The 26,609-nt window shown below is 35.9% G+C and overlaps 3 protein-coding genes across 8 annotated transcripts; 1 reads left to right on the plus strand and 2 right to left on the minus strand.

Annotated features, from left to right (window-relative positions):
* Nucleotides 1–1,124: 1,124 nt before the first annotated feature.
* On the minus strand, nt 1,125–9,286 carry LOC107770295 (carboxyl-terminal-processing peptidase 1, chloroplastic). 6 transcript variants are annotated; one of them, XR_012701474.1, is made up of 15 exons: nt 8,646–9,280; nt 8,421–8,540; nt 7,621–7,758; nt 5,950–6,054; nt 5,698–5,866; nt 4,899–4,975; nt 4,772–4,816; nt 4,558–4,641; nt 3,715–3,753; nt 3,572–3,634; nt 2,475–2,537; nt 2,025–2,359; nt 1,778–1,907; nt 1,658–1,711; nt 1,125–1,579 (listed from the first exon to the last, which is right to left on the minus strand). XR_012701474.1 is itself a non-coding variant. In XM_075235049.1 (13 exons), the coding sequence occupies exons 3-12, from the start codon at nt 7,747–7,749 to the stop codon at nt 1,659–1,661; spliced, it is 894 nt and encodes a 297-aa protein (XP_075091150.1). In that variant the 5' UTR covers nt 7,750–7,797; nt 8,421–8,540; nt 8,646–9,286; the 3' UTR covers nt 1,125–1,579; nt 1,658. The 6 variants fall into 6 exon arrangements, 3 of the variants coding, with proteins under 3 accessions (XP_075091150.1, XP_016445072.1, XP_075091149.1); XR_012701473.1 differs by having other exon boundaries at nt 2,025–2,537; XR_012701472.1 differs by having other exon boundaries at nt 1,778–2,537.
* A 2,172-nt stretch (nt 9,287–11,458) lies between these two features.
* LOC107829141 (uncharacterized) lies at nt 11,459–21,471 on the plus strand. Its single transcript, XM_075235050.1, has 10 exons — nt 11,459–11,971; nt 12,861–12,904; nt 13,242–13,347; nt 13,460–13,574; nt 13,903–14,519; nt 15,576–15,858; nt 16,613–16,886; nt 19,074–19,235; nt 20,226–20,687; nt 20,899–21,471. The coding sequence occupies exons 1-10, from the start codon at nt 11,797–11,799 to the stop codon at nt 21,184–21,186; spliced, it is 2,526 nt and encodes an 841-aa protein (XP_075091151.1). The 5' UTR covers nt 11,459–11,796; the 3' UTR covers nt 21,187–21,471.
* Nucleotides 21,472–22,617: 1,146 nt separating this feature from the next.
* On the minus strand, nt 22,618–26,201 carry LOC107829140 (coatomer subunit zeta-2). Its single transcript, XM_016656584.2, has 6 exons — nt 26,050–26,201; nt 24,509–24,668; nt 23,730–23,877; nt 23,557–23,634; nt 23,106–23,190; nt 22,618–22,989 (listed from the first exon to the last, which is right to left on the minus strand). Exons 1-6 carry the CDS (start codon nt 26,050–26,052, stop codon nt 22,930–22,932), a joined length of 534 nt encoding a protein of 177 aa, XP_016512070.1. The 5' UTR covers nt 26,053–26,201; the 3' UTR covers nt 22,618–22,929.
* Nucleotides 26,202–26,609: the final 408 nt, after the last annotated feature.

Here is a 26,609-nt window from a genome sequence, read left to right on the forward strand (position 1 = left end):
TTCAATAAAATAACATAAATATGAGATGAGTCATGGCATTGTACTAAAATATTAACAATAAAGATAATAAAATCGTATAAAATAAATATTAATAATAAGCCATAATGAAAACAAACATAATTTAAAATTATGACTAATAAGTACTATTATTTACATGACTAACCACTAAAAGAAAAATAAGTTATACATTTTATCTAAACCATGAAAAAACTAAAAAATAGATATCCAACACTATTTTCATTCATAGTACAATTGAATTGAATGTCTTTTATTAGCATTAGCATTGTTTTGATTTTGGTTTAGGATTTATTTGAGTTACTAATATTTATGGACTATAAAACTTATTGGAGCATCCAAAAATTATAAGTCCAAACTTGAAATAATACGTTAAAAGATAAAACTATGAAAAAACTTAAGAAGTATTTATAAACTACACTACCATAAATATTTTTTTGTATTAAATATATTTAAAAACTTCTATACATATAATGTCGGGTTGGTTTGGTTTCGGTTTGACTTTTTTTAGTTAAAACCAAACCAAACCAAATATGGTCGGGTATTTTTTTCCAACACCAAACCATAGCCGGGATTATTTTCTCGGTTTGACTCGGATTATCGGGTTGGTGCGGTTTGTCGGTTTCATTTGTACACCCCTAATTGTAAGTCAATTTAATCTAATTGTATGAAAAATCTATATACTGAGTGTCCATGCCAGGCAATGAATTTATTTTGTAGAATTACCATTTTACCAATAATCAATCCTTTTGTTTGACATTACTCTCCAGTCTGCAAGTATTATTCAATTCCAGAGACTAAAGATGGAGGAATCTAACACTTATATTTACTGCAAACTTCATTTTTTGCATCTCTCCTCAGTGAGTAATAATAAGTACGCCTCATTTGGTAACATCTGAGCCATAGCTGTGTTTTTTATACTAAAAACATTTACTGCCATTTATTCAAAAAGTTTGTCATCACAGAATCTCGTCAATCCACTTTGTTACCAACTGGGAACACAAGATTCATCGCTACACAAACCAAGAAAGAGAGAAATAAGTGAGAAAAACTTTAACCCCCTTTGAAGTCCACCGATGCCCTTCATTTAGCTCAATATGAGGCACACATTCCTTCACAAGATTTTGATTTACTCAAAAATATATATATACAATATTGCATTGTTGTACATCAGGCAAAATGCTAGTTATCTATGTACACACCTTGTGCTACTAGCATTCACTGGCTCCTGCCATCAGTAAGATTAAATACAATAACACACCTCAGCTGGTTCTTGCTGCTAATTTCATCATCCAGTGGCCGGTTCTGTACTTGATCTGATTAAAGTTGCTGATATTGATTTGATGTGTGCTTCAATATTGATGCCCATACAATAGGAGGTTTGCAATATCCAATCTTGGTTTTTCCCTGGTGGTGCCCAGGCAAAGGGGAAAGCTAAATGACTGTGAAGGTTAACATCTGTTAAACGCATAACAACCCAGCGTTGCACGACCAAAGGACTAGCCCAGGTTATTCATCCATCATGGTGAGGAATCAGAATGGCACAGAAAGGAAAACGAGCAAGCTGTATGCAAACAGAAGTGCCATGATAAGAAACCATAAGCTAATAAAGAAACAAGAAGAAGAAAATACAAAACTTTACTTCATCCTCGTGGCTTATGGCACTTTGACAGACGATTGGTAACTTCACTCCAAGCTGCAAATAATATATGGTTTTAGATTCAGAGAAACAGTATGCTGTTAACACATGTAATTATCTTACCAGGAAAATTCCTGAAATCTGGGTCAACTCCATTTCCATTAATATCCAAGTTATTTGGTGTGACATACTTCCCGATTGTTACAACCACACCCGAGCCATCAGGCAACTCGAACACAGACTGAATCAGCCCCTGCAATGATGCGAAGAATACAGTGATGTTGTAACTCAGAAAGAAGAACCAGCAAATCTACCCTCCCATACACCAGAACTTTGTAGCTATGGTAAAAATATATAGTTGGCTTCAAACCAGTTTCAAGCTACTTCAACCTCACAGTGAAAGGCCATATACAGTGCCAACTGCACAGATCTCCTCCCAACAACTAAAATGACAAAAAGCAAATATACTTCATCCACGGTCTGAGAAATTAACTGATTACAGAGCAATATCCTTAAAATAGTCCCCTTGGAATCTGGTTACCCAAATAATGGTTTTTCTTCGTACAGTTCCTTCCCCCGACTTAGGCTGTTAAGTGAGCTTGTGTATTTGTATTCATCTCAGCACAACTCTTCTCCAGACAGCTGTGCAATAGTTGCAGCAATCTCCAGGAGCACGTCTTCCCAAATAAAGTACTGTTAAAGGAGCTGCAACACAAACGCCTCAGATAGGGAACAGGAAGGAGCTGAGATCCCCGACTCAGCCACTCTCTGTTCTTAAGTAAGTGTTCCCCTCTTCAAATCAAATGAATATGTTAATTACCACCAATGCTAGTTGTTTTTCCCTTTGGCTGCTAACATGCGCCACTGTGGAGGTCTATTAGTCCTGGCAACAACAAATAGTGGCACCAGACTAGCTAAGGATTCAATTAGATCCCCTTTACATAAGCAGGACTATAGCACGGGGAAACCATAAAGAAGATAGATTTTCAAGGTTGATAGTTAATGGAAAAGGCTTCAACTGGTGGACATAATTGGTTCTATCAGATGATTCAGAAAGCATTGATTATTATTCAATTGAATGAATGATATGATACTCTAATCTCTATAATGACTGAAATGTCAACGATCATACAATGTGAAAAGAGACAACTTCATTAGAGCTGTAGTTCATCCATTCTAGATGAAGAACTTTTATCATCTTAGTCACGTGAAAAATCATAACCAACAAGAGTATGCCACAGTTGATGATGAATTGTAGAGGTCGAAGAGTGAGTATGTGGGTCTTAAATGGATTGTACTAAAGGTCCTCAGAGCCCCATGCACATTAGTTATCCAACTATAATTTTGGCCTCAGGCCTATACATGTTAGCCTCATCCCCTTTCACAAATTCCCCGAGTCCCATGCATATTCGATTTATTTCTATAGTGCTTATTTTTCCAATGATAGATAATTCATAAAAGAGGAGACAAATCATGTCATGACGAGGATAAGATGCAGCAGACAGGGTAATCATGAGTCTATATCAAGCTTTTTGTACTTGTTTGAGAACTGACGAATGGGATGACCATAATGCAAAAAGGGAAAGTAGGGTAAGAAAGGAGTGATGGTAAAGGTTCAGATTCAATCAGGTCATCATACATGAGTATACACTGCACAGCATTTTGATCTTGGAAAGTTAACATACAAGAAAATCCTAAGTTATACCTAATCATGTAGATTGGAAACACTTTCTGGGGGAAACAAAGAAGTCTTGTTTAGTTAATAAATGTAGTGTACCGTTGACAGAAGTTACTTTACAATTTATAAAGATGTACTTATACCATCTAGTATGCCCATAAAGAAGTTCAAATATTGAAAAGAGAGACTACGTCAATATGGATTCACGGAACCCAAAGACAATAACTATAAATTCAGACCTTGCCATATGTCTTGTCTCCCACGAGAACAGCTCTACAGTTATCGTGAAGTGCAGTTGCAACCTGAAGAGAAATTCAGAAATTAGAACACAAATATTTCAAAATTCAAGAACTGGTGCAACAATATAGTGTGAGTAGCTCACAATTTCACTGGCACTTGCAGTTTTTTTGTTAACCAATACCTGCATTGGAAGTCACTAAGGCCATCAGAGTGGTAAAGACAAATAGTAACATTTGCGAACTAGACAGAGAAAAGGCAATATTCCTAAATTTGCAACAATAACCACAGCCACTCCACGATTCTATAGTCAAGAAACCAGAAGCCATAAGCTTAAAATCAAATTTTTAGATCTGTATCAGTTGTGTATTTCATTTATCCACTTCTTTTAGCAACTTCAGCAAATTTAAGGAATCTACTCTAAGTTTGAGCCATGCAGCCACTTATGATTCCATATAATCAGGAAAACATTAGCACAAATCACCAAACTGTTACATACGAATAGCTGCTTTTCATTTATCCACTGCTCTTACCAACTTCACCAAATTTAAGGCATCAAACGTTAAAGTTTGAGACAGCTTAAAGCAAAGACCCAAGCTAATGCTGAGGCATGAGATATAAGAGGATTAGAAGTCGATATCTAACACTTCTTTAGACTTATATGGTAAAACTGCAAACTTTGAATATTTCAGTGGTCAATGTACTTTAAAGAAAATTAGAAACAAACTTCTACTTGCATCTACAATCCACTTTACCTTAAACGCTCAAAGGTTTTCGTGCAAAGTCTGCTTCATATTTGACAGTGAATGGTAGGTTCCAAGTTTCTCATTCAGGACAATACTAATGCAATTGTTCATTTAAAAAAAACAAAGAGAAAAACCTGCAATTTAAGAAAGTTTTGAAGGATTCTTCTATTTTACAGATGATGTCATAGATGTGGCTCTTATATAATGAAAATTGCAAATTTCATTCATGAAGAGTCTCTTACAATTACTGGAGCTGTAATAAGAGGTGGAGCTTCTGCAACAATATTCCTTCTATACTGTGGATCCCTTCCAACAGTGGAAATCACCTGCAAATACATATATATCGTAGAATAAAAGCTTCTTACTGAACGGTAAGTATTTAAAGCTGATAATTCAAGCATATCTATATCGCACAACAGCTAATGTTCCATATAGAAGACGAGAACTATGGTGTACCGTGTCTCCTTCATCCAGAAAAAGTTTCGCAATTTCAATGCCAGCCTGAAAGGAGAAACGTTGCCACTTTATATACAAATAAACTGTCAAACTCATAGACCAAATCAAATAAGGGGTAACGGAAAACCTGCACTAGTCCACCTAGGTTATCTCTGAGATCAAGAACAAAAGATGAGGCACCCATGCCTTCGAGTCGTTTAATTGCTGCAGAAAAAGATGCTTTTTTCAATTGCTGAAACTGAAAGAGTTCAGACCATGTCTCAGGAGTGAGATATCCAGAATGGACAAACCTTTTCTGGATAATACTTTCAAGTTTTAACAAGTTAGGCCATACAGTCCAAATGCCAACAACACAAACTTTTTTCCAGAATACAATAGCACACAATCTCCTGTCATTTCATCAGCTATTCAGGTCTTGACGAATCAAGGATTTATGATTATAACATGTAATGCAGTTCAAACAAAGATGCCCAATGATTGGAAGATGTTGAGAGCTCCACAATGCAATTATAGTCATCACAGAGTTGTTTCAACTTGTTCTTCCAAGACATGCAAAACCCTCTTACTGAGATATGTATGTATTAAATTTTGTGCTTAAACTTGACTTCTGCTTTACTAGCTTTCAGCTTATCTGACAGAGCCATTAGGTACATAAAACCCTCTAATGAAACAAAGCTGGACTTCATTTCATATTTATATCCTCCATTTTAATGTTTACTTCTGGCATCAGCATCTTCGCATCTGCCATCCCCCGTTATTCAAGTGATAGTTGTCCACTTACTGTTACACTCTTAACAAGAAAGTTTTGGTAAAAAGCAGAAAACCTTTAATTTCTTAGATGAAGTTCTTTAGTAGCACTTAAACTAGTAACATTCTCTTTCAGTTATTGTGCTCAACAGAGGGTTGCATATAGAACAGATATTTACCAGTAACCAAATCTTTTCTGGCCAATGCATTGAACTCCTTTAGGCGCACATAACCAACAGAAACAGAACCACTCTCAATCTGCTCCAGACGATAAAAAACCGGCGTCTTAGCAATAGACTGCCTCTCCACATCAATTGATTGAACAGGTCCACAATTCCCATGCTTAACCTGCAATTATATCATGAGAACCAGCATGAAGATATCATCGAACAGTAGACCTATTGAGGTCCGGCAATGTACAGAAACACAACCATGATGTTCACAAATGTCCCACTTGGACCTAGTAACAGTGAAGATGCTTCAAAGGCAGATTTATCCCGCACATTCACCCCATTCACTGACACTAGTTCATCTCCCTGCCACGAGGTCACATGAAAAATACACGTTAACTTTTGTCTACTGAATGGTAAATCAAACTAGAGAAGGGAAAACTGTAGTAAACCAACCCAGATACTTTTCACTGGGGAGAGAAAATGTAACGAAGTACGGATACATTCAATGACTAGATCAAATGGAATAAACAAAATAAGTTACAGAGGGATGAGTCTGATTCTGATTCTAGCTGGAGTCTCATACATGGGCATTATCTTTCTTTTAAACATGAAAGACAAAATCAAACTCATTAGACCTGTAACTAACTCTTAATATGTGCAAAATCGATACGAATAACCGAAGAGCTTCCAACCAACTCTTCAGTTGATGAGATATAGTATTCTTATAGGCCAAATAGAAAAGTTCCTATTAACTCTTTGAAAGACCATTGCGAAGGGAAGGTCCACTAGATTAGGGAACTTCCATCTCTTTGCATGCTAGCTTTTTTAGAACATTAACGATTTAAAGAACTAAAAGAGATTATCAACAACATGAACAAATTCATTGAGCACTGCAATAGCAGAGCAGGAGATTTTCCTTCCTCAGCAAGGGTCAAATTCACTATTCCTCATCTGCCACGGTTTAGTTGATAGCAAAAGATAATCTGGTGATTAAGAAGGGATAATACAAAGAGGAGGTGCTGCCCTCAACCATCAAGATCATATGAAAAGGATACATAAGAAAGTTTCTTTCTCACAAAAAAAGATAAAGATACATAAGAAAGCATAAGGATAAATAAGAAAGTATTAAACTTCACAAATCTCAAGCAAATAATTGAAAACAAACGACACTATAGCCTGATAGCTATCAGAAGCTCGAAAAAACACCTTACCCCACAACTACCTCCGGATAGGTATAGGTCTAGTAAATTTCTAGAATTATGTGCTAAGATTTTTGTTTTTTTTTTGCAAGGTAAAACTTAGTATTATGTGCTAATAATTATACCTATTGCAGCCAAAATAGCACATCTTCACGCGCTTAAAAATCACGAGGCATCATGCAGTACAAGACACCAAATAAACTAACAAGCAAGGCCCCAAGCACATGTTGTGAGAAGGACTGAAGACCTTGAAGGAAAGCATATTGAATCAGAGGCTACTAGTTTAGCAGTTCAAAGCTTCTCTCTCCTTATTCAATTGTTTTAATAAATAAACTATGAAGTTCGAAACCCACTGGGTGCAATTGACTTGAGCCTTGGGGTTTGCTCTCTTTCAAGGTCTCAAGTTCGAAACTCACTGGGTGCAAGCAATTTCTGAGGGCCATCGGACTGGGTAAAACCTGAATTAACCGTGGTGCACTTGCGGGAAACTCCTTGCCGAGGGCCTGTGCACCCCCGGGATTAGTCGGGGCTCAAAGAGACTCGGACACCCGGTGCAAAATCAAAAAAAACTATGAAAAATTCCTTGCAGTGAGTGGCATTATCAAGTAATCATTACTATAATAACAGAGAGATTTAGCATTTCATCAACTACTTGTCCAATGGGGGGAAAAAGAACATCAGCGCAAAAGTTGCAAATGCTTTTGTAGTAAACAGACCGTATACGACATACCTGTCGTACACCAGCGGTATGGGCAGGGCCATCCAATAGGAGACCTAAAACCTTCAGTTTTAAACCTCCATTGCCATCGGGAACATCCCTGAGGTTAACTCCAATCCCAGTCATATCATATCTAGCCATCTTGGAGAACTTTCAATGACAAGCAGTACATGTCATGGAACAAGGACACTGAAAGGTTTGTGAGTAAAAGGTTTTATTTGAATAAGGAAAATGCAAGACAGATTTCGAAAGAAGGAATGAAGAGAAATCATCTATCTCATGATTTACCATACGATAACCATGCTTGACTGAGAAGATGATTGAAAGCCGAAAAATACTAAAAATCGTCTCTAGCAAGTATGGTTTCATCCATTTAAATGGAAGGACGAGATTTAGCAGGAAAACTGACAAAATGAACTATGCATCCACAATCAGGACAATTATACAAACATATATTGGTATCACAAAAAAAAGGTGTGGACATAATAATGTAAAGGAACTTAAAAATAGTTTAATGCCCTGATGCTAACAAGGAAGTGTCAAACCTCTTCCAAACTTCACTAATAAATACCTTTCAGACTATAAACGGAACTATATATTCAGAATACTTAAAGCTTTGCAATAGTAAACTCGGAAATACTATTTCTACTCCCATATAACTATCCAAACCAAAAAAGTTTTTGTATTCCCCATCTGTTAGTCTTTCAGCCCTTCCTCAACAAATTGAATGCCAATTTTAACATACATGACAAAAGTCAATCATGAACTACACAGATGCAAATATAGGTGTAAAAAGAGAACTTTTTATATACCTCTTCAGGAGAAAGAAAACGTGTATAGGGATCACCCAAACTAGCCAACATCCGCTTGATGATATCATGAGCTTTTGACCTTGTCTGAACTGATGAACTTAAGATGTCATCTTTCTTTTTCTGGAAGTAACAATAATAGAAAACACAATATTTAGTCATGAACAGATATGCAAGAGAATCTCTTTTAGCTCAAAAGGGTAGACAGCAAAAAAGAAACATTCTTACAAGCCAAGATTCGGGAGACCAAGAACGAGGGCTGGTGTTAAGAAAACTGTCGTTCACAATCTGCCAAGCCTCTTCCACAATCCTTTCATTGCTCACCACTTTTGATACTTCAGTACTGTACACCTCTTCCACCTCGTTCTCGGGGCAATTTAATGAGTTAGAAGGTTGAAGTACTGAAGGAGATTCCAAGGCAAAGATGGAATTAGGAGCAGAAACAAGAAGCCCCAATGATAGAACTAATGAGATCCCAGTTGATAGAGCTTGTTGAAGGGGTTTCTGTGCATAGTTGAGAGAAGCTTTTTTGGGAAGAATTGAGGTTTTGCGCGGTGCAAATGAGGTTAACAGTGGTGGAGGTAAGGGGCTGTGGAGGAGCCTCATCTTCGGACTGAAAAAGTAATCTTTTCTTCTACACAAACTATCGCAGTTTTGACACTTCCTACGATAGTACGTACACTTATTAACCAACTTGTTGCGTTGTTACAGTTATGTTTACTATGAATACCACCCTTAATTAAAAGTCTTAGTCTATATCTAACCTTTCAGGGTATGTACTATGTAGTCTATAGCTGATATTTAGAGAGGGAGCTCCTGTGAAGAGTCTTGAAGTTCTATTCCAAATTTAAGGACTACTATTAAACTATAGTTTAGTGACTTGTGAATTGTGATGCCCAATAAATACTAAAATACACTATAACCAATGTATAATATGTGTTTAATTATATATAATCAATATATAATTTATATATATCGGCTAGAAAATAAATAGTAAACTCGATCTATTATTCATGTAAAGATCTCAAACAAAAATCATTGGACGGCTTTGTCCAATTTGCAAGTTATACATTTGGCCGGTCGATAAAAAAATAATTATATCCATTAGTCAATATATAAAAAATATATACTGATTATGTATAAGATATTATTTTTTGTGTGTATATTATACATTAATATATAAAAAGAATACACTTTTTTCGGTTATTTTTTTTAGAGCGGTTGTACTGTACCATTCTGATAGGCCCATTGGTAGATGAAGAATTAGCCAAATTGCCGCTCACCTAATCTAATAAACTAAAAATAGCTGACATATATATAATATATGTATAATTTAATATATGTATATATATGTATAATTTAATATATGTATAACTGTGTATAAACAAGTATAATCTATGTATATCGGCTAGAAAAAAATAAATATTGAATTTGACTGGCTATTTGTGTAACAATCCCGATAGTAGATTTTAGACTCTGGTGAAATCTCAGCCCAAAACGGAAAGTCTACTTACTAATGGCCCATTAAGAAAAAGCCTTTTTCCCAGCACGTCATCTGCTGTAAGGAAAGCTGCGTGGGAAGTTGGAAATTTGGACCAACCAATCAATGACTTTTAATATTAAACAATATTTATGGATAAACATCTTTTGGTAATTGAATTCCGATACTTTCATCGTTGAGCGAGTGAACTACACACAATGTAATCGAACGTGCTCAAAACTCCTAACTGGGCCCACTGCCAATAATCTCTATCACGTGCTCCTCTGGAGCGTGACGTCTCTTTTGCAGGAATCCGAATTTTAGTTAAAACTCCATCTATATTGTTGCACCTGAAATATTTGAAGTTATTCCAATAAATTATCATGTAAATTGTTATTCTCACCAAATTATTTTCTTCTTTTTTAGTTTTTGAGTATTTCCTTTCCTACAGATATTTAAAGAAAAGAGAATTTGTATTTTCCCCAATTTTAGGTATTAATTAGTAATAATTTGATCTAAATATAATTAAAGTAAGCGACAAAATATCTTTTTGCTAGTAAACTATACAAAAAAATATATTAAAAGGCATGAGAATCTTCATATAAATTTTGAAATAATCTAAAAGAAACTATAGGCATTTAATTTTGGAAACGAATGAATACTAATTTATTTGTCGTTTCTTTTCAATTTATGAATGTTAATTATTTTATTTTCTATTTTTTAATAAAAATTCCACAAAAGATTGCACAAAAAAAATAAAACAAATATGGCTAACACAAAAAGAGTAAAATTTAAGGGAATCTTAGTAATTGGTTGGGTATTTAATCTTTCACTTTATATGCTAGGGTTCAATTATACAACATGTGATACCCTTCCCCCTCCCCGTTTTTTACTCCTTTTAATAGAGTAAACTTTAGATTATATTATTAAGATAAGATAAGAGACTTGTAATTTCACTTCACATTATATTAATTACCCTAGAAGGGTACAACTGTTCATTTTAAAATTTGTGACTTTCTCGTACATTATAAATTTTGCATGATAGTAAGATGATTTCACAGTTTAAAAAATTATATTTAATAAAAAATTAATAACATCTCACATATTCCATATAGCTTGATTAATTATATATTCATCCCCATAGTGTTTGCTGTGTATTAGAAAGTAAAAAAGGAAAAGGAAGGATTGTGTTTAACATAAGAGGCTTTATGAATTTCAATTCCAAGCCTAGTCCTTTACCTCAAAAAAACTTACTTTGTACTTGACATATGTGCATAATTTGACCGAATTGTGTAAAAAAGAAAATACTATGCACTAGTAAGATCTTTTCTCTATAAAGTAAAAAATAAAAAAAGAAGAAGAAAGAAATCCTCCCACTCATTACAAAGTCAAACAAGAATATTAATTTTTATTTAATTAATTAAAAAAATATTGATTATTCTTTCATAGTGAAACTTCCAAAACTAAAATCTCGAACACAAACAAAAAAGAGAAAGAGAGAAAGGAAGCAAAAATTAGAAGAAGCATAGACAGATACAAAAAAGAGATACTTTTATTTATTAAGGCAGGGAGAAAAGAAAGAAAAAGGAAAAAAGAGGGTTTTCCCAAAACAAAAAGGATTAGGAAAAACACATTTATTTACAACTCCTATTATGGAGTAGTATTAAAGGAGTAAGAAGCCCACAATAGAGAAATCCCAAACCCACAGAGAGAAGAGAGAAAGCAGCAAAAACCCCTTCACTGTGTGCGTGCGTGTGTTTTCAAAGATACATATCTCTATACACAAAAGTGAGAGAAAACCTAACTTTAATAGATCTGAAAGAGGAAATATACAGTGGGTGTTTGTTGTTTTTTTTTCTCTCTTTTTTCACAGAAAAAGAGTTGTAACTCTTAAAAAAGATGAGTAGCAGAGGAGGCAATGGTGGAGTTGGGGTACAAGCGATACCAGCAGGGTCAAGGAAGGTGGTGCAAAGCTTGAAGGAGATAGTTAACTGTCCTGAGCCTGAGATCTATGCTATGCTCAAAGAATGTAATATGGACCCTAATGAAGCCGTCAATAGGCTTCTTACTCAAGGTCTTTACCGTAAACCCTAAAAAGATCTTTCTTTTCTTATTTTATAAAAGAATCTTTTCTGGGTGTTGTTTATTTTTAGATATTATTTCTGGGGTTTTAGGGTTTTTTTGTGACTCATTTTACACCTTAATTTCAAAAGTTTCTATTTTTTCTTAAACTCCGTGCCCAGTCAAATTGTTTCACATAAATTGAAACGGAGTGATTATGTTTTTTCCCCGCCGGGGTTTTGTTTCTTTAATTTTTGCTGATACTGGGTGTTAGAAACTGTGAGGTTTTTTAAGGAGTAGGAACAAGAAAAGAATAATTGGCTTCTTCTTTTTTTTTTTTTTTTGTGTGTGTGTGTGTGTGTGTGTTTTGGGCCCTTTCATGCGTATAGGTCTGGACGTTCTGAGCATTATTCTCTTTATTTGTGATGCTTTGTTTAAGAAAGAAGAATGACAGTGGGAATTGTGTGCGTGGAGCATCTGTAGCTGCAGTGTATGATTTATACGTTTCATCATGTAGAACACCCTTTTCTTAAGTGCAAGATTTGAGTTCCATATTTGTCAAAAGCTATATCAACCGGTTGAGCATGCCACCTGTGATTCGAGTAGTTATGTGCAAAGAAATCAGAGGGAGGGGTGATTTTCATTGACGCTGATTTTAAAAGATAAAGAAAAGAGAAAAATATGGTATTAGGGGCTTTTGCTATTTAAAACTGCCTGCTTTACTTCAAATTGCTTCTGGTTTCTCTCTTAAAGCCCCAGGAACTTATTACTTTTTGTGCTTCACTTTTAGAACATTGGTTACTGCAGTTGAAAATCCTTATTCGGAGTTTGATATATTTTGCGGAGTCTCAGTTTGTTATTAATTTTGATCACCTTCTAATTGGAGTTCGTTGACTGCCCAGATACTTTTCATGAGGTGAAGAGCAAACGTGAAAAGAGAAAAGAGGTTTGTAAACTTTACTGAAGCAGGAATTCTAGAGACAAAATGGTTATGGAGCTGATTTAACATTTGTCCTTAATATCTGCGTGTTCCTCTTATGATTTATATGATACGAGAGAAGGGGAAGTAGTCTACTCAGATCACTTACTACCCTGGTTTGATAATTAACTTCTGATCTCTCTTTTTTGTTTTGTTGTCTTGAGTGGTGCATGGCACTTTCCTCTTGATATGTTTTATGTCTTATCTGATGGGTTGCATGCTCTAGCAGAATATTATAAGGTGCTATTATTGCTTTCTTAAATGGTTTGTTGATTTCTTTATACTTCACTTATATTCATCTTAGGTTCAGAGTAAGGATACAACTGAATCTAGGCCGCGTGGTTCAGTTAGCAATTCAGGCCGTGGAAGCAGGGGTGGTGCCGAATGGTATGTTGGGCGTGGCGGGTCAGGTATATGCATGATAATGCATAATCTTTTCAAACAGAATTAGGTCTGACTTTCTCATAGTTTGTCATGTTATCTCATGAGGGTATAATTTTGTTTCTGACCACCTTTTTCCAGAGCCTACCAAGCCTACTCCTGGATACAAAAAGGAGAATGGATCTTATACAAGTTATCTGACTTCTACTCCTGAAGTTTCCGAAAGTAACGTAAGCAGGAGGGCTGCAACCATCAGGTTAGCTTCGAAGTCTTAAATAGTTTAGTTTCTTTCAAAAGGACATTAGTTGGTTTTAGATGCTCGTGTTGTTGGTTCCAGTAGGGTGTTCCTTTACCCACAGTATGTTTCTTTCTGTTGAAGTGTCTCTGGCATTAATTTAACTAACTTAATAGCTACGATCATTAATCACTGCATTGGCTTATTTAAGTTGCAAATTCTTTTCATTCACTTCAATAATCTTGCAATGTAAGCTATCTACACATGCATGTGACTAAGCACAATTTCAGCGCTCTTTTAGGAGATGCATAATGCTGCTTTGAATTTTCTTTGAATGCTTTTTTTACAGTGATGCTGCTGCAAATGAAAGTAAAAAGCCAGCAGCAGTTGATGGTGTTTCATCAGTCTCACAGCATTCTTCTGGATATCAACCTACTTGGGGCGGGGTGCCAGGTCAAGTTTCCATGGCTGATATTGTGAAGATGGGTAAGCCGCAGAGCAAAGTGCCGAGTGTACCTAATGTATCTCACCACAATGCCAATGCCAACCAAAACCATATTCAAGGGCTCCCTTCTGGTGCATCACATCAAAATATTCAGTTTTCTGACGATCATACATCCAATGTTTCTGATGTATATCGAGAGTCTGGGGATTATCGGGTGCAGCATCGTTCAACCGATGAGGAATGGCCTCTAATCGAGCAGCCATCAGTTGCTAGCCAGCCCTCTATCTCAGAGCCTCCTGCAGATTCTGAGCTGCATCCTGATCCAGCTAACATATCATATGACAGAATTAATCATCAAACTGAGATTGATGAGGTTCAGGGGATAGATGACAGCACTGCTGAAAATCTTGGTAGTCCTCCAAGCATAAAGTTGCAGGAGGATAATGCTGGAGGCGCAGTTCTTTATGAGAATGACCTCTACAGATTTCAGAACCAGAATCATACTTTTGACCATCAAGAAGGTTAGTATATCACAGTTTTGATTTGATATTGTGATATGCTTTTCATTGTTGAAAATATGTATTATTTGTCGTCATGTTGCTTGTGTAATAGTTCGTTTGACATGGTATTGCTTATTGTTTATCTTTCGTTATTCTCTCTAAGGTTTCCGTGCTTGGCAGGTCCTTTGTACAGTAAGCTAAAGATTCCCTCTGTCCCCCTTTGACATCAGTATAATGTTATCGTTGCGTGTTTCTTAGAGCAACTACACTTTGTTTTTTTGTAATACAGTCCCAGTGTTTGATCTCATCCTATCAATTTAGTTTGAATAAGTTGGATATGTTGTTAGGCTCTTGTAGATACTGATATTAATATACGGTTGGACATATAGTAGCAGTGGAATGCAAGGAAGTTCATCTTAACTGGTTGCAAAGCTCTTTCTTACTGTATTTGGAGCTTCATTCAATTCTATTGGTTGTGTCACCTTTGTTTGTCTTATCACCTTTTGATGGAAGTGTAGCATTAAGAACCTGGTTGGTTTAAGCAATAAACTTCTTCTCCCAGCTTTTTGTTTGTTGTAGTTTTTTAAATAGGAATTTAAAATATCACTTCTGTCTTGCAGTAAGTGCATATTGATATTATTATTAGTGTTTGTAAGGATAAACCCCAATCACTTGTTGTTCATAGGTTGCCCTGTGCAGAGTTGATTTTACCTCCTAAAGTTAAAGCTTGGTGTTCTGTTGACCGGTAATTTGATGTTTGGGGTTTATCCTTAAAAACTCAAAGATGCCTTAAAATTTATACTTTGCAGCCCCCTATTTTTGAAAGAGAAGAAAAGCCTAACAAATCTCGAGCCACCTAGAAACTTTTCTTTTTTGGGCGGAGAGGGGGGCAGCATACATGTAGATGCTGGCTAGGAGGCATGTAAACAGTAGACCTGCTTTTCATGTCACGATTCGCTTCAACTTAAAGTGAAAAGGCATCATGGTTTTTCTGCATAATCAAATTGTTTGTTCCGGCATGTGAAGTTCTGTTACTTAGAATATTTTGTGTAATAATTCTCTGCCATCTTCTTGCAGTTGAAGATGTTAACATCTCTGTTTCATCAGTTGCTGCAAACTTGCAACAGTTAAATGTACATGATGATAGAGGGTTGTCACCTGAAGGAGATGGTCCTTCTGTTGTAATCCCAGACCATCTTCAAGTTCAAACTGCAGACTGCTCACACCTGAGCTTTGGTAGCTTTGGCGCTGGTATTGGCGGGTCCTTTTCCGGGCCTTTAGAATCTGCTCCAGTGAATACTAGCTTGGAAGATGCACCTAAAGATGTGGAGGGTTCATCAGTTGGGAACTTGGGATCCAGGTATACCTCCTTCGTAACCGTGGATTTTGTTTAAATTTAAAACTCATTGATGCTTATCTAATTAATAACACATAATTTAGAAATTAATGTTATGCCAAGTAATGAACATACCAAGTCTCTACCGGCCACTTCCCCCACTTAGATTAGATGATGTGGAAACTTTCATTCATTTATTTTGCCTCATAGGTCTTATCTTCCTTATAGTTGATCAATCAAATTAAGTATGGATATGCAGTTAAGTTTGCTTCTGATTTTACTAAATTCAACTACATATATCCTTGCACTTTATCTTAGTATTTTTGTAGTTGGCTTTTCTAAATGTTCATCACATTAATCAGTCAAATAAATCAATGCTATTCTTCAATCCCAAGTAGTTGAGATTAGCTCATTTTAAAAAAAAGTATTTGAGCTTAGCTGCATCTCTATGAATCCTCTATACCAGCTTCACTCTATTCAGACTCATCTCTTTCCAGTCAAATAATTTATCATTTAAGATAAGGAGTGCAGTGCAGTCTTCTCTGCCCTCCCAACCATAAATTTATTATTTAAGACGAATTAGGGTTCTCTAAAGCTAACCCAACAGTGCATTTTTAAACTTGTGTATTAACATCTTCATATTTTTAAGTATAAAATGTCAATCTTTCAAGATAACGTAAATCATTTTGTTACTGAGGTATTTATAAATTAATCTCCCATGCAAAACATAGGAGCTGAAAATATTCCTCTTATTAGTTAGTGTATCTTTATATTGCAGAGCTCCCGAATACTATGGTGATGAGTCTCTCGGACATGCATCTGAGAGTAACATATACCATAGAACTAATGCAAGTTCTGGAAATTATGATTCACCTTCTGCTTCACAACCAGTGCCGTTGAAAGCAGAGATGAGCGAACATGGAAATCATTACTCGTATCCCTCCTCTGCTGCTGGCTACACATATGAAACTGCACAACAATTGGCTGCAGCATTTAGTCAGCCACAGACAAGTTCCCAGATGCAAAATCTTGCTTCTTTCTCCAATGTAATGGTAAGAGTTTCCTCCCTTTGTCTAGGATGTAAGTAGTTTCTCTGCTCTTCATTGGATGTTTGCCTGCATATGACTTTGCATAGCTGAAGTTTGAAGGTAATTGTACTGAAGGTATATCGGGTGCTCAAGAAAAGTACATTGAACTGATTTATAGTAGGCTTTTTGGGGTAGGGGTTGTGTATCATAGTTGAACTTGTCATAGGTCAGCTCCCAAGGAGGACATACACAATAAATAATTGTTTCTGTCTGTTATACTTTTGACTTTCTCTTTTTGATTTGGTTAGATAGAGTTTGCTTACTATTGGCTTGCTATTCTGTTAGGAAGTTTATATTGACATATGCGATGATATGGTAGGAGTTGCAGGGTCAGCCCCTAAGGAGAACATACACAATAAATGATTACTTCTGTCTGTTTTACTTTTAGGGTGTGTTTGGTATGAAGGAAAACATTTTCTCGAAAATATTTTCGAATTTTCCCATGTTTTGTTGGCTTTAAATGTTTTGGAAAACATTTTCCTCATGAACTCATTTTCCTTCAATTGGACTATCAAAAGAACGGAAAATATTTTCCAAAACTCTTTTTCAACCTTCTCCATCCTATTCCCCATCTCCACCAACCCCACCCCTATCCACCACCCTAACCCCCTACCCCCCACCCTCACCTCGCCCACCACCCACCCTAAATAGAACTATTATTAAGAGTAATTTCTTTTGATGTTGTAGATAGAGTATTTATTTTATTTCAACAAAATTTCTCCATTTGCGTCTTTCTTCATTAAAGCCCGCGCTTTATTTGCGCTTAAAGTCCCAACAGACCTTAAAGCTTTTTTGTGTTTTCCCTATCAAAAGAAGGGAATTAGTTCTTTTGGGTTTGTGTGAATTTTGAAAAGAATAATTAAATTCTTGAAAAAAATAGAGTCCGAGAGGAGGGGGAGGGGGAAGGTGAGTTTAGGAGAGTAACATAAAAAATTATTTTCCAAAAAATATTTTATACTCTAACCAAACACTAGAAAATATTTTCCAGAAAAAGTTTTTCACTCACCAACCAAACAAGGAAAAATAAGTGGTGATAAAACCACTCATTTTCTAGGAATGACAGAGAGTTTGCTTACTATTGGCTCACTATTCTCTTAGGTGTAAAATGACATGGAATGATATGGTAGAGTTGCGGGGTTAGTAGCTCCATTCTATTATCTGAGCAGGGAGGGGGGGAGGTCTAAATGTCGAGTTTAGTTGCGTTACTATACATTGCGCCCGGATAGATGTTTGCCTAATAATGCACTGAAAGATGTGAATGCATTCATATCTTTTGCAAGTCTTTTGTTTCTCATGGTGCAGCGAGAGGTGGGGGTTGGTGTAGAAGTTTGTGACATGTTCTTGAGATCATTATTCTTGCAGATTTACTTCTGTTTCTTGTTTCCGCAAGAATGATTTCGACTGCAAAGAATCATGATGTATTCAAAATCTAATAATGATTCGACCAGTTTTATTCTCTCGAGTCTTATAGTTTCTCTTTTGAAAGTTAATTATTGGTGGATGTCACAAGTACAACATGATTACTTGTTAGTATCACTATAAAGGCACTGGTCTATGGACATGTTATAACTTTTGAGTAGCTCTTGCACCATCAAGGAAAATCTTTTGCTTGTTATAGACACTAGTTTTATTGAACTTTGCTTTAGACAATATAATTAACTAAGTTGAGTAATTTACTAAGGTCTGCTAGAGTAAAAGATGACCATGGACAATCTTTTCCTTGTTTCCTTTTGAGTAGCACACTATTTCTTTTAACTCTTTTGGACACTGCCCTTTTCTTGTGATCCTTTAGTTTTTTGCTAGGATTTTTTGGGGGACAAGCTAATGCTAGAGTTTCCTTCTGCTTATTCTGTATTTGAAGTTGATAAATATAAAATAATAGTGGCAAATGTGTGAAAAATCAAAGCCTGCGGCACTATTGTGGGGTACCTAGTATAAGTGGTAATTTGCTATTTTTCCTAATGTATCTATATTCATCCAGGAATTGGTTTTAGTTTTATAAACTCTAGAAAGATAATGCCTATAGTACCTGCTTTTCCCGTGTGAGGAGCGGTGGTAGGTCAATGGAGTACAAGAGCAGAAGAGGAACATTTAAGTTCCCACCAGAATTTTCTACAGCGAGGTACTCATTTAGCTATTTTGTTGGAGCAGGCCTTCACAAATTCATTGCCAAGTACCTTGTTGGCTGCTAATGTTCATGCTGGTCGTGAATCTGATCCTTCATACTCACCATTTTCTGCAACACAAGCAATGCCCTCAAAATATGGCAACTCTGTTTCTTCAATTGGAGGTTCAACTATTTCCATGCCCGAGGTAATACTATCTTGATGAAGTTAATTGTATTTTTCATAGTGAATTTCTTTTTCCTCATGTGCACTTGGTGTATTGCTCATGACTTGTTGCTTGTCAAAATTTTCATGTATCGTAAAAAGCAAAACATGATGCTTTCTTGCCTTTTTAGAAATATTTATAATGCTTGTTATTGTTGTCTATTTGTACATAATGAGAATACTGTACATTATGGATCTAATTGCATCTAACACTGTGGGTGGGACCTCTTAACAATTGGGGATGAAAGTTTGATGATAGCATCTGCTGTTTGAAACTAAAATTTGAAGGCCGTTTCTCTTAATGTCCATCCAATGTTTTAGAGGCAACATTTGGTATTTTTTAAAACTCGTGTGGGTTGGTGTTTTCACTCTGTATACAAAGATAATTAGTTACTCGTCATGGATTTTCAGAATATTTTGAAGACTAATTTGTTTATTTGTGTGGTACAGTTACTCGTCATGGATTTTCAGAATTTTTTAAAGGCTAATTTGTTTATTTGTGTGGTACAGTTAGAGGGTCTAGTTCATGGAGAGGAAAATTACTCTTTTGATTTAGGAAAAGGAGGCTGAAGTTGTGTATATAATATTCTTATAATAATGTTACCTTTTGGTTTTCTCATGTAAAATTTTCTTTTGGGTTGTTACAAAAGAAAAGAAATGGTAATAAGATAATAATAATCTGAAATTTAAGAGATTCACAGTAAAGTTGTGAATTTTGATTCCTACAAGTTACCTATAAAAGCAACCGTTTCATCTAAGATGAGTGTAAAAAAGAAATTTAATTGGCAATTCATATGAAAGCTAGTGTATATATATGTATTATAGTTTTCCATTAGTATGAAAAGGTTGTGTAAGATATGGATAGAAGATTTTCTATCTTATGTCTTCTTCCTTTCTAGAGTAATAAGTTTAACAATTTCTCCCTTCATATGTCGTCGTGTAAATCACTGATATTGTTTCTGTTGATTTGCAGTCTTTGAGGACTGCTGGTTTTCAATCAGCACAACCTACACAGCAGACACTTTCTGGAACTAGTGTCACCACCGGACCTGCTGTGCCACAACATCTTGCTGTACATCCATATTCGCAACCAACACTTCCTCTGGGACCGTTTGCTAACATGATTAGTTATCCCTTTATGCCTCAGAGCTATACGTATATGCCATCTGCATTCCAGCAACCATTTGCTGGTAGCAGTACTTATCATCAGTCGCTAGCGGCAGTGCTCCCCCAATATAAGAACAGTGTTTCCGTCAGCAGCTTACCTCAGTCTGCCAGTGTTGCTTCTGGATATGGTGGTTTTGGAAATACAGCAAGTATCCCTGGTAACTTCCCAATGAACCCTGCTGCTGCTCCCTCTGGTACTAACTTGAGTTACGATGATGTGTTGAGCTCTCAGTACAAGGATACCAATCATTTAATGTCTCTTCAGCAGGTAAGCAATGCACTTGCTATAAATGCTGTTTGATTATTTAAAGACAATAGGACAAATTGCTGTCGACTTGCTTTCTCTAATATAATAGGTTTTGATATGTTTCTAATTTGGACTAATAGTTGTGATATGTCGACTCAGCATTTTCTCGATCACTGTTCTTCCTTTCCTTGATTTTGAAGCTCATGTTTATGTTCATTCCCCTTCCTTTCAGGGTGAGAATTCAGCTATGTGGCTTCATGGACCTGGCTCAAGAACAATGTCTGCTGTTCCTGCTAACACATACTATGGTTTCCAAGGTCAAAACCAGCAAAGTGGTGGATTTAGGCAAGCTCAACAGCCAATGCAGAATCATGGATCTTTGGGCTACCCAAATTTCTACCATTCTCAGGCTGGGATCTCATTAGAACATCAACAGCAAAATCCAAGGGATGGGTCATTGGGTGGCTCTCAAGGCCAGCCAAAGCAGTCTCAACAGCAGCTATGGCAAAACAGCTACTAATAATCTCTTACTGCCTCCTGCTTTTTCGGAGTCTTGTAGTGAGTTTGAAAGAGGCCTTTCAGGGTGTTGCTTTGGAAATAACTTAAACGTCCCAAGGGGAATCGATTGGCTGCTACCCTGTGCCTCGAGGTTGTACTTTACGTATTTGTCATCAGTCAAATGTAACGTAGGAATGTGAGCTAACGTCGTGCTAGTGGACTTTTCTTGTTTTGTTAACTCTTTGTTTCACAGTTAACCCCTTTGCTTCTTTATCTATAGTGATAAGTGATGTTCTGTTTCCACTAAGCAATGTGTTGCAATCCATCTTAGTTTCCTAACCAGTTTAGCCCTGCTTGCTGCACAAATGATTTAGATGTGGTATTTTTATTATCAGGTTTTACTTATTTCCTACTTCCATTGAGCCTAAAATTCCTGGCACAATAAGGTGGAATGTACAAAGATCTCCCTTTATTTGAAAATATTGTTAATGCCCTTAGTATAGTATTATAGAGAAGACAAGTTTTGTGGTTCAGTCCTGTACGGCTCACCTAAAAAAATCTCTTTGATTATGCGAGCTATTTTATATGATGTTTTCAGAGGAAAATGATGATTGATTCCTATTATGGAGTCGGTATAGAAAACCTTTAATCTCATCTATCCTCTTTGCCATTTGGTATCGAATGTGGTCAAGTTTCACTTGAGAAATTAGACATGCAGGTTAACTTACTTCATGCTTTGATTCTATAGCACTTTCTTTTGGAACTAGCCTATAAGGTGAAACGGACTACATCTAATGGTATTGACTTTTGAAGTTACTATTCGTTTATAAAGAAATGATAGATCTAATTGGAGCATTTGATAATTTATGCTTAAGTTTTAGTTTAGAGTACGAAACCTGACATGCTAGATTTGGATCATTACCATCGGTTCGTAACGAGCTTTATAAACATTAGTTTACATCTTTTGCTTTTTAGTTGCACAATGAATTGTGACTAATTTGTCCTAGTAAATACATCATTATTATTTCAATTCAGCTACTATTTTAAGTTTTGAAAATTTATCATGTATTTTCTTCTTATATTGACATGTAGTGACTCCATTATGGCACCAACATTGCTATAATTTGTCAAACCTGTGGAACTGACCAACATCAGAATAATAAGATAATTGCAAGCTTGGAAGGCAAGGAAAGATCACAACTTTGAGTAAATTACAGTGAACAATAAATAGGCTATAAACCATCTCTGTTGCTACATATATAAATTCCTTGGCTTAATTGATTCCATTAAACCCAAACTCAACGGAAGACCATAAGCTCGGGGCTCGACGAAACAGAAAGTTTCAGCTTGTTGAAAGGTAGTAGGATGTGGTCTAAAGGATCTCAGATTAACTGTCACACAAGCCCATAGAAGGTGATGTGATATAACATGATTTTTCAGATGACAGAAAAGATGAACCAAAATAATTAACTACATTAAAGGCAAATAATAAGGAACCAAGAAAAGGAAATCAGGAAAAGACACTATGTGAGGTCACAATCCACATTGCAAATGAGTTCTTCCCCCCTCACTACACAAGCATCAAGTTTGCATTACATCTTAATGTGTTCAACTAAGTCGAAAGATGTAGAAACAAGAGACTGGGCATAAGTTGGAAGTATAAGATCTAAAACATATGCAACTTGATGCTCATCGATTAGTTCATTCAGGAGGAAATCAATGCTTGCGAAGCCTTGGTTTCCCTTTCTTTTGTTGACCCAACAAATCATTTGAGAAGAGATCTTGCTAAATGTTCTCGTGCAGTTGCCAATGCTTGGCTTATTGTCTGAACCAGAAAGAACGCATAGTGAAAAGATGAGTTAATTGCACAGGGATGCTAATTAATGAAACAACTATTCGATCAGTTTGAAGGAACACATCAGGAAACAGAGCAATATTTACCTGCTCTGACAAAGGTGCCCCAGAATCCACGCTATTGCTTGCCACTTTCCCGGCAATAACATTTGCATCCGTTTCAAGAACAATTCTACAAGAGATAAGAAAGTAAAATGGAGGATCTTAGTAAGATTGTAAGTTAATCAGAAGTAGTTTCAAATTCTTCATCAGCTTAGTTTCCTGTAACTGAAATTGAGAGCAAGATTGAATGTCTGCACTCTTTTCCATTTTCTTTTGCCTACTTCAATTCTCAAGGTCAAACACTCTAATAAGTACTACACAGGGTATGTGAAGAAGAAATAACTATAATTCTATATAACTACAAAGAAAAGAAATAAAGGATGCTAACATGTAGTATTTTGATAAAATGAGTAAAAGTTGCAAAGCAAGTTAAGACAAAGATTTTAATTACTCAAAATTTGAAATAAATAAAAAAATCATGGTACAATACTCTTACCCGCCGTCAACAATTTCATCAAGACACAAAAGAATAAGGTCCAAATTTTCAAGTGCCTCCTTCTTCTCTACGTTGCCCCTAAAACAAAAGGCATTTGCAGCAAGATAAGTACATGAAGACGAACATATTAAGGGATGCATATCGGAAAGGAAAACGTTGCTCTCGTATACAACCTAAGAAGAATACCAACAGCATCAGAGAATCCCTGGAGCACACTGGCAAGGATTATTTCATTTTCATTGTCACTCCCGGTAACAAAGAAATGAAGATCTTGGGAAAACTTGTAAACAACAATATAGTTATCAAACATTGTTATCTCCGCTGCATAAGAAGTAAGAAGAGTGATCAGACAGATCAAGGTTCTCTTTCTTTCCCATCACAAAGTTAGAGTTTTAGCAGCAACTGGGGGAGAGGGGGGGGACCCAATATGTTGCACAACTGCTTAAGCACAAGGGCATTCTTTAGTAAGTGGCATAAAGACAATTCTTAATATATATGGAGCAATTAAGGAGCAAGACTTCGGATTCATATGACCTGGAGAAAACCAAATTCTAGAAGAGGACATGCAAGCAAACGAAAGAAAACCAAGTCTTTAAGAACATTATTGTCAACCCACCACCACTAACCAGAGTTCCTATTTGGTAAATTAGCAAAACTTCTAATAGCTTGTCTTTGTTTTTAGCACTTGATTAAGACTACCACAAGAGTTTTATAATAGTATTGTACAGAGACTGGTAATATCTACTGCATAAGATAGTCTCACCGACAACTCTAGTGCAGAATGGAACCTAACCAACTGGCAGGATGACTTTTGCTTCCTTTGCATGTTGAAAGGGAGACCAAAATGTGCAGACAGTAATACTTGAAAGTATGAAACAAAATAAAGGAGATAATTTTGAAAGAGCACGACCAAACATAAATAAATAAATCAACAGTAAAAGAGAAATCATACCTTCTGCCCTGGCATTAGTCTTTTGTGTCTTGGCAAACACAGCCTTCTCAAAAGCTTCCCTTGCAATATTTGTTGGCCAATCATCTGAGTAGTACTTCACAGCAACACGCTTTCCTTCGGAATCTAGAAGCAGAATGTTCTTAACTGAAGGGCAGGTCTCCTACAAAGAGGATGTGAAGGATATTATAGCAGGATCTTTTGTCTAGATATCCAGCTATGAAAAGAATAAGGGATGAATTTCTTTTCATACGTTGTAGAAAAATAGGTTAAAAACGTATATTGCCACATCTGACAGAGATGGAAATCATGCATAAATTGCTCTGGTTCTATCTATCAAAGCTTCAAGTTTAACCATCGTTCCAAAAATTCCAAGATACTCACTTTTGCATATTTCTCCTTTTACTTTTTCTATCCTAGCACGTGTAACATATAATCATATTCCAAACCAAAGCATAACTGTAGCACAAATAAAGCTGCCTTCCCTTTTTCATGGCCTCCTACACAGCTATAGATGTCAACCAGAAACTACTTTCTCTCCAATTATATCCAACTCCAACATCAACTCATCAAGTCTCCAAGTCATGTGGAAAAACAAAAATATCCAAACACCTAAACCAGATTTTCGCTCAGTGGCTTTTTACCTTTATTCTCTTGATGGAAAATCCTCACTATTTAATAAAATAACTTTGCCTCACATCATATGCCCCTGTTATAAAGCACGATATTTCCTCCTTCATGAGCAAGACTTTTCCATTCTAAAGAGATGAATGCAGCATCCCATTTCAAGAAATATGAATCTAAGATTTAGCCCAGAAGCCTTAAATGTGTGGGTTGGTGTCAGAGGCGAATCCAAGATTTGAACTTTATAGGTTCAGAATGCCACTGAACCCTCTGATCATTCGAGTTACTGGGTTCAAAATTTAATATTTGTAAATATTTGGTTAGATTTCTGAACACATACACACGGTATGAGCTAAAGCTATTGGGTCCGGCTGAATCCATAGCTTATACGATACATACGCCCCCGGTTGGTGTCCATCTTAAATTTTGGTGTTCTTCCTATTAGGGTGTTGCAAAAGAATTAACTGGTGGGATATATAGTGTAAATAATCCTACTGGAGTATTTCATAACAAAAAAGTTTCTATCTTCCTTCTGTTAATTCTTACGTTTTTTTCTTCCTTTTGTTAATTCTTTTCCTTTTTTCCATTGTTGGAGACTTAAAAATGCTAGATCTGATAGATATACCGTCCCAATTTACCTCCATATAACAAACGCTGAAAACAGGTCAATAATCAAAGAGATCAAGAGAAAAACACTTTAAGCCAGCTTTTCCAGTTCTACTAAAATTAAAACCCCAAATACACAAAATTCATTTTCTACCAGCGCTGACCGCTAAATTCAACCAAACAATACATAAGATAAGTGATCAACGAGAATGCGCTTGTTTTGGGCAAATATGATAAAACATATTTAAAAAAAAGTTTTTTTTTTTCACTTGGAAAATAATAGCAAAAGGGTTTAAGAGAGAGAGAGAGCTGACCATTGTGAGTGAGAATTGAGGAGAAAGAGCTCAGAATTGACGTTGAAGGCGGATCGCTCGACCTACGAACGCACCGTAGAGAAAGGAGGGAGGGAACCTATTTGCTGGGGCGTGATACTCGCTTCTTACTTTCTTTTGTATTTACTTATTATGTATGATTTTCACTAGGCGTTACAACTTGTGAAAGTTGTTTGCTTGTTTTTGAAGTTTCTTGCAAGGAAAAAGGTTCTTTTCACGGTCCTTTATTATTTTTATTTTATTTTATATTATGCTACTTGTTTGGGTATTCTTGGTTTAATTTGTCCAAACTAATTAAACCAGTTAAATCTATTTTTTAAAATATTGTAATCTAATCAAACCAATATAATCTAAATTTTATCAGATTGGGCGTTAGGTTCAATTTTAATTTTCTATTTATACAAATGTAGTTAATAATGCAAAGAAATTGATACTACATAAGTTTGACAATCAATGTATGAGGATGATAATTGGGACAATGACTCCTATGTAGGTGGAACAAAATTGTTGTACTAGGAAAATATTTTTTTCCACTCCAAAAG

The sequence above is a fragment of the Nicotiana tabacum genome, chromosome 17, assembly GCF_000715075.1.
Source record: "Nicotiana tabacum cultivar K326 chromosome 17, ASM71507v2, whole genome shotgun sequence".
Classification (NCBI taxonomy): domain Eukaryota; kingdom Viridiplantae; phylum Streptophyta; class Magnoliopsida; order Solanales; family Solanaceae; genus Nicotiana; species Nicotiana tabacum.